General features: G+C 38.6%; 1 protein-coding gene across 5 annotated transcripts in view; it reads right to left on the bottom strand.

The window, feature by feature from the left end:
• Window positions 1-399: 399 nt before the first annotated feature.
• LOC109922295 (calcium/calmodulin-dependent protein kinase type II subunit delta) overlaps window positions 400-11,647 on the bottom strand; it is a 274,180-nt gene continuing 262,932 nt past the window's right edge. For 4 of the 5 annotated variants that reach the window (XM_048597035.1, XM_048597057.1, XM_048597041.1 and 1 more), the window contains exons 15-18: window positions 8,978-9,053; window positions 4,332-4,426; window positions 4,008-4,241; window positions 400-2,216 (exon numbers count right to left, since the gene is read on the bottom strand). In XM_048597035.1, the coding sequence (XP_048452992.1) occupies window positions 4,009-4,241; window positions 4,332-4,426; window positions 8,978-9,053 (404 nt within the window). In that variant the 3' untranslated portion in view covers window positions 400-2,216; window position 4,008. The remainder of the gene's footprint in view (window positions 2,217-4,007; window positions 4,242-4,331; window positions 4,427-8,977; window positions 9,054-11,647) is intronic. The other variant, XM_048597047.1, reaches the window with a different exon arrangement.

Genomic DNA, 11,647 nt, shown 5'->3' with positions numbered 1-11,647 from the left:
GATATAGAATCACCGATTCCCTAATGTGGAAAGGGGCCACTCAGTCCATCAAGTCTGCATTGACCATCCAACAGCATTCCAACCAGAACCCACACTATCCCTGTCACTTCACATTTACTGCGGCTAATCCACCTATCCTACACATCTCTGGACACTTTGGAGCAATTCAGCATTCCACGTAACTTGCACATCTTTAGACTCTGGGAAGAAACCGCAGCACCCAGCAGAAACCCACGCAAACGCCGCACAGTCACCCGAAGCTGGAGTTAAACCGAAGTCCCTGGTACTGAGAGGCAGCAGCACTAACCACTGAGCACCATGCTGCCCTCATCTCTGATGTATTGTTCAAACATTTTGATTTTTGAGACCAAAGGATTACACACCATAGAGAACAGGCAGTCAGGAGAAATAATCACAAATTTATTTTGTTTTAATGTATCAATTATTTACCATTATGGCAAGAACTCTGTACACTGTGTCCCAAGATAAACAGCAGCTTTGCAGAATGAAAGAACTTAAGTATCATTTCAATTGTGGTGGAAAATCCAATCACCATTCCTCAGATCTGGGTGTGGAAGACAGACTTGGTCTTTAATACTACTTTAATACCACATGTGGTATTAAAATTTGAAAATAACATATATAGATTTCAGTACACTTAGTTACTACAGCCAGTCACCATAAAACAAAATGAAAAAAAACTCCCTATTTTTCATAGATCTTATTGGCATATTAATATGGCCCATAAATATACATGCTTATTTAAACACGATTTCTGAATCCATGTAATGGGTAGACTTTATTGCCATCTATTTAACTAGTTACAGCAGCTAACCATATTATTTTGTGGGCGACTAACAAACACAGATTATAAATAAATTAATTCTGCCGAGATTTGACCACTGAATGAGAAATCTGATGGTTGCATACAATCACCGAAAACATTAATTAAGATCACATGCACTATTCAGCACTGGAGTATAACCCTCTAAGTATACAACAGCGAAGAAACAAGCATTTTAAAAGAGGGAATATTCGCTCTAAAGGAAAAAGGACATAACTGGTAGCTTGGTTGTTTTTTTTTTACAAGAACACCTTCACAAATATACTGAAGCAGAAGCGAAAATCATCCTGTTCACAAAGTATTAATAAACCATTTATCACGGATGACATTAAAAACATCAATCCCCGTGTCCATAGGAGAAAAATAAAAAGTCATAAATGATCTGAGTTTGTTTGATCAGCTGCCTAGGCAAGGAAGTTCTTAAATAAATGTTGCATGTACATCACAGATCCACTATATTTGGTGTTTAAATTCCAAGATCTTGTGTTTCTTTGTTAAATTGATACTATAGATAACTACAAACAAGCAGATTAACATAGTCCACAAAACCCTAAACTATTTTCACCAAAGCAATAAGCACTTGACTGAAATCACAATTTGCACATCACCATAATTAAAGCAAGCTTGATTCTTCTGAAACATATTGCACCCAAACTGAGTAAAAATGAATTATCAACTTAAAAATAATCCTAGATGATGACACATAAGAAAACAACAAATAAAAGACTAGCAGTAGCACTAGCACATCAAAATTTGCTTTTTGTTTAAAAGATAGTTTCCCATATGTTTCACCTGAAAAAAAAACAAATGAAAAAAGGCTGTTCAGCTACTGTAATAGGTGTTGCTTGCTAGGCTGATACAGCCAGCCCTGACTAGATAATTCCAGCTTGTAAAACAAGTTTTGGAACTGCATGTAACAGTGCCCTGCCACTTTAAGGACATCCCCTTCTTTATATATTACAAAACTATTTCTAGACTCAAAATGAATACGGGCCACTTACAATGTATTCTTGTACAGATTGAGGGGGTACAGTAGCTTTTAAAATTTTTGAAATTCAGAAAAAATACATTTTTATTTAAACTTTTATAATTATAACAAGTTAAGAAACCTGGCGCAAATAACGGCTTAAAAATTACTTTCAACAGTTTTCCTTCCTTTGGTTTCGTTCTTCTTGCAACATTTCTTCCCATGAAGTGTAAACAAAAATTTACGGATGGTATAAACAGCAAAGGACATGTCACAAGTGCACTGTCAGAGCTTCATGCATTCAGAAACATGCGTTAAAATAGACTGGAAGTGCCTAAAATGTGATCTTGATCTTCCAATCCATAATGAGTGCTGACAATTCAGCAGTGGCACCAGTTCTTTTAGCTAAAATGAAGAACAGATATAAAATTCAATTTTCTACTATCACTGACACAGCCAGGAGTTGAGCTACAAAAGACTATTCAAATCCTAAACTTCAAAAATTTGCTTGAGCTTGTGTAATCGCAAAGCATACAGTTCCAGAATTTTCTTTCCCTCTAAAAGCACATTAAAAAAAAGTACAAATGGAATTAACTTCCATTGTCCCCTTGTGTTCCCTCATGGTGAAAGCTTTTTAAAAGCCTATTAAAGTTTAGATTTGGCACAGCAGTTCTCTTCCTTTCATTATGAATCAATTAGCTTTCCCTTCATCACAGTATGTTTAAACGTCAAGCTTCCATACTGGTTTTTTTGGCTTCTTTTAAATGAAAAATAATTTTGGTAGACTTGTTATGGAGTTAAGTAAGTAAATAACATTGCAAACCATACGACAAACTTGTAATTTAAGTGAGTCCTTCATGTCTTCCGAAAGGTATTTCACAGTTAACTAATTATTTTTGATATAAAATTACTACTGCTACAAATGGAAAACAGTCACTATGTGCAAAGCAGGGTCTCAAACAGCAATAAGACTGAAGAAAAACAGAAGTTGCTGGAGAAACTCAGCAGGTTTATCAGCATCTGTGGGAAGGCGGCAGGGTTAACATTTCAATTCCAGTTCTGATGAGGAGTCACCAGACTCAAAACTCAGAGTTAATATTTTGAGTCCGGTGACTCTTCATCAGAATTGGACTCGAAACCTTAAATCTACTTCTTCCCCCCTCACAGACACTGCCAGATGCACGGAGATTCTCCAGTAAGTTCTGTTTTTATTTCAGGCCTCTGGCATCCGCAGTTCTTTGTTAAATAGAATTGAAGATATTGGTAGATGGATAAACCTCAACCAAGTCACCATGGTGGAACTACCCAGCAGTTCTTCAAATAGCGTCACTGAATGCCTTTTATACACATCAAAGTCAGAGAGAGATTAGGTACAATTGTCTTTCATTTCAACCGCAAGTCAGAGAATGCAGCACTTCCTGAAGTGTCTGCATATAATTATGCCAAATCCTGTGATGTCCAAACACTCCAACTGATAGACATGATAGGAATAGAATCTTAAACCAAGTTGAACGAATGGGAAATTGTATTAATGTTATTTTTACACCTGTGGGAAATGTCTGCAATAAAGCCAAAAACAGGAAAAGCTCGAAAATGATTCAATGTTGAGGTCTACGTCAAAGACTAAGTGACCAGAGCAGAAATTCTATTTAGAAGTTAAAACTTCAGTACTGTGTACAACTGTCAGTGAAATTAAAACAGACTGAAGATATCATGTGGTGACTATTAACAGATTATCTTTTAACTGCTACATGAGTCGGTGACATGTCACAATCTGTTGCCCCCCCCCCCATGCCCTGGACTCTCCTCATCCTTTTGCCCCATGAATTACCCCTAAATTTGTAAACTGTAAAGAATTATATTACATTCAAGTTCCTGTAAAGATTCTTAACGAGACAATTTCTTTTTAAATCCAAAAAAGTGCTATGCTTCTGTTTATTTCGCCATAATGGATAGAGCATAACTTAATAAAATTTTGAGCCATGCCATCAATATTAGATTTGATTTCCTAAAATGAAAATTAATTTTCTGGTTTGCCCATTAGATTTTAAAAAAAACTGATTCTACTTGCATTCCAAAGTTGCAATAGGAACGTTAAAAAATGAGAGACGCTTTTCTGTAAATAGAGAATTTCCCATTTCACAGTTAAGTAATAATTATCTTTTTTGTGTGTATTTTGCCAATGTAGAAATTCACCTTACTTGACAGGTACAGTTGGGGCTCCTGAGCGGTGGAAGTGAACATTTTGCCACTTGCCATCACGGCGATGCCAGACTCTGGTTTCCTCAGTCTGCATGGTTTTTGGCATGCTACTGCCATCGATATATTGAGTGAGGCGGATATATGCTATGCAGGCAGCATCGTCTCCAATCAAATGGACGTGGGGGTTCAATATAATGGTATGAATTGGCTTGTGGTTCTTAGACAAAGCTAAAACAAAAAGATGCACATTTATTTATTAATGAAACACAGCAAAATTGAATGTCTTACAAAGCTAGAAATAAGGACCCCATTATTTACCATTTTCAAAGTAAAATCTGTGGAAGTCCATTCCTTCAACCAAGTTACCCAGTGCTTCAGGTTCAAATGCAGTGAGCCCTGGATCACAAATTTTTCTGCAAACAGAAAAGGTACACATTTCAATTATAAATCATGTTCAAAATTACTAAAAGTACTCAATTTATGCTTTACTGATACAGTAAGATATCCAAAATGGGGAGCAAAAGAAAAAGAAAAATCAGGAAAGTAATAATGAAATAATGCCCTGTAGTTTGCAGCAAAATTGTTAGCATTCCTTGCCAGCATTCCTCTGAAACTGACAGCAACTCCTGGAGTCCAAAAATATGCAACTAATTGTAAAAATCCAGATTTCTCCACAGAGTGTGCTTTTAAGCTCCCGCTGACTGTAATCAAGTAGAAATCATTGAATTGATAAGAAATGAACTTTTATGCTGTTATGTATCACAGTAAAAACTCTTGAAAATGTTACAACTTGCCAAATGAGATGTCTATGGCTTTTTAACAGCATATTAAATTCATAAATACTGATGTACAACTCTTAGAAACTGAGGAAACCAATTTAATTGTTACAAAATATAAAATTTCTCAATTGTGACATGACATTCAAAATAATTTTATTTTAGAACGCTCTATGGTTTTCCAACTTCAACCTTAATGCCCTGTAAATATCTGAAACATGCACTGCATTGTTGATAAAATGTTTAACTGAAAATGAAAAACATTTTAAATTTCTAGTTTGCGGTCTGTGTGAATGCTTCAATGTAACTGGTTGATCACTGGTTTGTTGCCATCAATATTGCTGGATGTCCAGAGACCCCTGTGACTTGGCACCTGATTCAATTCAATGTGAAAGGGGAAATTCATGACATATAGATCATTCGGTTTCTCTGTAGTAAACACTGAGCACTGTGGCTTTGCCCCTGACCGAAATCTGAGCTTCTAACACATTATTCAAGAGTAGCCATGCTGTAGAATATAATTAATTAGTTTTAGATAGTGCAAATCTATGTGCAAAACACCTGAGTGAATCTGTAACTTTAATTTAGTAATTCTACAAGTAAGAAGGATATGTATTGTACTTCTCTAAAGATTTTGCTGTTAATCCAAAATTACTAAAAGTTAAATGTTGTTCCTGCATTGAAAATGTTTAATTATATCCCAACGAAAAATATTTTGTCACCATTGGCTTCATCTAGTTTAAATTAGAGTGATGCTGATAATGATGTATTTCTTTTCAGTTCTGTACTTGCACATTTCTATGAAGTTACAAACCAGTTTTACATGTACATCTCTATTGTGAACCCAGCACTTGTAAGAAACTTCCCCATCTCCCTTAAGTAAGGATCTGTGCTCAGTTTTAAGTAAAATCCAAACTACAGTGTATTTCGAATAAAGGCAGCATAAGAGAAGCACATTGAACAATTATTATAGATAACATAGAACAGGAAATAAGCAGAACATAAGATGATGATGATAAAACAGGACACAATTTACCAAACCTGAATAAAAAGCATCCCAAAATTTTGAAACAAATCCAACCAAGATAACAGTGACTCTGGACACAATTTTTGAAGTTTCTTTATCTGTGCAAATTGTGCCATAGGATTGAGAACACTGACAGACCAGTTAGTCTAATATCAAAGTAAACATGTTGAGCTTTGCAAAACTAAATATAACTGAATGATCAGATATGCGTCAGGTATGGTTGCAAGCTAATATACCTTGGGTAGAAAATCAAAGAAAACAAATATTAAACTAAAGGGATGACATGAAGGTATGTGGATCCATAGAGTACCCAAGCATGGTCTCAATGGTGAACCGATCTTTACGTGCATTCCATTGTCAAGGTTTCTAGGTTTGCTCCTTTCAAGGAAGGACCATTTTGAGCTTAACGTATTAAATGGGTTGGGAACATACAGGGAGAAGAGACCATTCAGCCCCTTAAAACTGTTTCACAATGTAATTAGATCATGCTTGAACTATCTTTACCCATCTTGGTTTCATGTCACTTGGCACACATTTCGAACATTATCAATTCAATCCTGATAAATTCATTGACACTACACACACAGCCTTTTGGAAGAATGAATTATATATTTCCAGTAACAATGTGAAAAGGTACTTCCTTATTTCATTTCTAACTGACCTAACATAAATTTTAAGATTATGTCACTTCTTCTGGATTCCTGCAGAGCAGACAGTTATTTCGCACTTAGCATTTGACTTTAAAAAAAATTATTTTAAGCAACTTAAATAGATCACTTCCCAGCCATATATGTAATAGAGAAAGCAAAAAGGTTCACTTGGTTAAAACCTTTCTAATAGTTTGAAGGGACTATCTTATGAGCAGGCTTTCAGTAGGTTGGGCCTGTGTTCGTTGGAGTTTAGAAGAATGAGAGGAAAACTTATTGAAACATGAAATTCAATCTATTAAACAATATTTTACACTCAATGGTGCCCAGTTCTCAGTTGCTTTGTTCAACACTAAGCCTGGTTTCTATCAACCCAACACAGTGAAAACCGAATATGGGTTCCAGGTATTCCGATCAGACAATGACTGCACACGCATTGTTGCTGCCTGCAAAGGTTTCGGAAAACTGATTTTCCTGAAATATTCCCCTCGGCTGAAGCTTTGCGGGGTCACTGTAGACACTCATGGGCTAAGACCACTGCGTGTAAAAGATGGTTGAAGATAGAATATGCCCCCCTTTTCAAATACAGTAACTGCTGCATTCAAGTAAGCTGGTTTTAAAGGTCTCGAGCCTGAGTAAATGAGTAGATTAGTGAGTGGGTGAATAGATGGGTGACTGGATAGAGGGTGGATAAACGGAATGGACGAATCAGATTTGTTGAAGGGTGGTGTCAGGTACTGGGTAGTTGGGTCAGCAGGGGGTTGGGGGTGGAGGGCGATGAGGTGCAGTGATTTGGCTGACTAACTGCCAAATTAGACCAGGCATTAAGCACCCAGTTAAGTCTGCATGTTTGGCTCAAGTCTCTGACATTGAAATCAATGGAAGAGACTTTTGCAGGAATCAGCCCATTGAAGCCTTGCACTTCCCAAACAATTTCCACATACATGTACACCATCAGATGGTTGTGGATCCTGATGCCCATCTCCAAATACTGCCAATCTCCAAAAATCCAGATATTGAAGATTTTGGCGCCTACTTTATATACTTGCACATTTACGTGCACGATTATAGATTCGTACATAGTACAAAGTATTTTTACAGGCAAGATGTCACTCTTTTTGGACAGGTTATGGAATCTTTTGGTATGATATACAATACAGGTCCATGGAAAAATAAGTCACCTCAATGTATCAATACTGTGACACAGAGATGTCAGTTAGGTCTTGATTATGGGTCTGTGAATTTAAATTTAGTACTTTTCGAGTTAGTCTCTGAATCTAAAATGTAATCTGAATGCAACTGCCTGTAGATTTTGGTGTCTCAGTGTAAGAACATAAGAAATAGCAGCAGGAGTGCCTCTCAAGCCTGCCACACTATTCTATACGATCAAGACCAAATTGTGGACTGAGCTCCACTTTGTCTTGCTTCATTTGCCTTCCTAACCACTTACTGTGCTATGCTATAAGGTTCTTATTTTATCAATAAGTAAAGGATGTCAAGAATAATCAAAATGAAGGGCTACTCATCAAGAACTAATCACAGGCATGTCCTGGAGGTTGACTTTGGAATGGCTAAGTAGTAGATTATTAAGCTATTGATTTGACAGGGAAATGTTGAAACAAAGGAATTATAGGGAGTAGAGATCAAAGTTCAAATAAAACAGTCGGATTATGATGGGTCAACAAAATTAGGCTCCCTTATCAGTTGCAGGAACTTGCCAGGGTAGCTATTCAAGGTTGTCAGAGACATGAGGGGATGCTGAGCTGGGGAGACAATTAAGATGAGGCCTGTCACTTCCTCTCCCTGCCGATACTAACTTACTCTTTCCAGCAGGCTTCCCCAGGGAAGCAGTGACTGCCTAATCCTTCCGGGAATGAGACAGCTGGGCATGACATAAAGGTGGGAAAAAAAACTATTACTTGACATTGCTTGTGGACCAAGCCTCAAGAAAGCCTTGGGCCCTCTTTGTCCCAGGCAGGAAAGAACCTCTTCCCTATAACTAGACAGAACAAAGATACAGGCCTCTATCTCCCCCAAGACTGATCACCTCCAGGATTCCAGCACTATGACAGCAAAGGAATGTTCCTGTGGATCTCCAGCCTGTGACTTCAATCCATCAACTATCTGAGCCGTGACTGCATATATAGTAAACTGATGCTTGGCTCCAATTACAGTACTCCTTTCCCTTCCTGTGTGTGAAAACTGGTGTCATACAGACGTACAACAAAGATCAAATCTGAGCAGGAGAGCTAACACTTAAGATCCTGCTATGAAACCAGGTTCCCCACACTGAGTTGCTGGTCATTACAATCATTAGTTCTGGATCAAACTGAACATTTCCAGGATAATTTTCTTGAAGTTATGTGATTGAAGGAATACATAGTAAAAAAAAAACCCTGAGTGTTGTATGAATTAACATCAATTCTGTACAAAAATTCAGACCGTACATCCTAGAATAGGATGAAATAGGATGAATCAACTCAAAATGGACAATGGAAACAAACAAATACATACGTGTAGGCTTCAAAATCTCCATTGTTAATGGCTTCAATCAGTTGCTCGGTAACTTTAATAATTTCTTGTTTGCGTGCTAAGAATAAACAAAGCAGATGGATATTAACAACAGTAATATACATTTTAAGAACAAAACACAGATATTTCCAGTCAGGTCAGCAAATCACAAACTAGTTGTTTTTGTTTCCCTCTTCCCCTTCTTCTATAATTCTCTTATTGTCCTGGCACATTTTTCCCATTAACTGGTGATAAACACGACATTTCTGATTTCTGAAACCAGGTATTTAATAGAAAACAGTCCATGTAAAATTAATACATGCTTTTAAAAAAATATTCTCAGCAGTTACAGGGACCCTTGATTCGCTCAGAAGTGTATACACGTGTGCAGAAGAAACACAAATAAAAATGCTACATGTAATGGTTGTCAGGCCATTGTGCAAAAATCGGAATAATGCACTGGAAAAGCAATTAATTCTATCTGTGCTTGTAAACCAAGTCTAAACAACTTCTTTCCATCATTACAGTACTGCTTTTCAAATTGTGCACTTTGTCAAAATACATTGAACAGCATTAATTATTAACATATCAATATTTCAGAGGATAAATTCACAACAAATGCAGCTGCCAAGTATTACTGCCAGTCCTTGTCATTTACAAGACAACAAGGTGCAGGGCTGGATGAACACAGCAGGCCAAGCAGCATCATAGGAGCAGAGAGGCTGATGTTTCGGGCCTAGACCCTTCATCAGAAAAGGGGGAGGGGAATGGGGTTCTGAAATAAATAGGGAGAGAGTGGGAGGCGGATAGAAGATGGATAGAGGAGAGGATAGGTGGAGAGGAAACAAAGGTCGAAGAGGCGGGGATGGAGCCAGTAAAGGTGAGTGTAGGTGGGGAGTTAGGGAGGGGATAGGTCAGTCCAGGGAGGACGGACAGGTCAAGGGGGCGGGATGAGGTTGGTCGGTAGGAGATGGAGGTGCAGCTTGAGGTGGGAGGAGGGGATAGGTGGGAGGAAGAACAGGTTAGGGAGGCAGGGACGAGCTGGACTGGTTTTGGGATGCAGTAGGGGGAGGGGAGATTTTGAAACTTGTGAAATCCACATTGATACCATTGGGCTGCAGGGTTCCCAAGCGGAATATGAGTTGCTGTTCCTGCAACCTTCGGGTGGCATCGTTGTGGCACTGCAGGAGGCCCAGGATGGACATGTCGTCTGAGGAATGGGAGGGGGAGTTGAAATGGTTCGCGACTGGGAGGTGCAGTTGTTTATTGCGAACCGAGTTGTAGGTGTTCTGCAAAGCGGTCCCCGAGCCTCCGCTTGGTTTCCCCGATGTAGAGGAGGCCACACCGGGTACAGCGGATGCAGTATACCACATTGGCAGATGTGCAGGTGAATATCTGCTTGATGTGGAAAGTCTTCTTGGGGCCTGGGATGGGGGTGAGGGAGAAGGTATGGGGGCAGGGGTAGCACTTCCTGCGGTTGCAGGGAAAAGTAGCTCCCCACCTACACTCACCTTTACTGGCTCCATCCCCGCCTCTTCGACCTGTTTGTTTCCTCTCCTCTATCCATCTTCTATCCGCCTCCCACTCTCTCCCTATTTATTTCAGAACCCCCTTCCCCTCCCCCTTTTCTGAAGAAGGGTCTAGGCCCGAAACGTCAGCCTCTCTGCTCCTATGCTGCTGCTTGGCCTGCTGTGTTCATCCAGCCTTGCACCTTGTTGTCTCGGATTTTCCAGCATCTGCAGTTCCTACTATCTCGTCATTTACAGTTTGTTCTAATCAGTTTCGATCACTAATTTCCTACCTGTTACTGAGCTCATCACATCCTCAATAATACTTAGTCCTGCAATAAAATCCTTTTTGTTAAATGGATTGAGGGGGAAAAAAAATTCTTCAAACACACTAACAATAACCTCAAAGTCCAACAATGCAATCTATCTTTTTGTTCAGACTACATGGCGCTAACTACACTAGTATGAGGATTGCAATCGTAACATCTAAGAGCAAGTAATATTTATTTGCTCGACAATAGGGAACTGCCTCAAGCTCTTGCTGCGACCTACATGAATATACACATCCGAATGCTGCTGAGCTGCTCTCAAACAAATTACTGCATTCAGCCACACCTGCTCAATGCAAAGTATTGTAATTTGTTAGTGAAATGTCCTGTAATTATGGCCAAAGTATATGGAAATATATCTTGTTTACGCTCATGTAGTAGTTGAGGCATCTAGCCTAGTATCAGTGGATATTTAACTACTGACAAGAAGTACAACCAAAGGTCAACTACAAGTGTTCTTGTAAGACACTTGCTGGGGAAATAACATGGTCAATGATGATTTCAAACCTACTTTATAAATTACTCTGAAAGCCACCTTTGAATTTTGGATAAGTGTTTTCCTAATGCAATGCACCATTGATGTATGAAAAGGGTGATTCAGTTAAGGATGACTTCAATTGGATTTTCTGCTGTTCAGTTGATTAAAAACCAGAGAATTGGGATAACTGGGTCATTTTCAGTTTGGCAAATGAGTGTAATGATTGGAGAATGGAGTGACAGTACCAAAGGCCCCTCAACTGCTTTTGAGCTAAAATTAATAACTTGGACTATGAGATGGCATAGTTATTTTAAACAACCTGTTCAGACATGTTCCAAGACATTGGGGGGGGGGGGTG

This window comes from Rhincodon typus, chromosome 1, assembly GCF_021869965.1.
Source record: "Rhincodon typus isolate 14 chromosome 1, sRhiTyp1.1, whole genome shotgun sequence".
Lineage (NCBI taxonomy): Eukaryota > Metazoa > Chordata > Chondrichthyes > Orectolobiformes > Rhincodontidae > Rhincodon > Rhincodon typus.
Note: the sequence above shows the minus strand (reverse complement) of the source record. Positions and strands in the feature narration are given on the sequence as shown.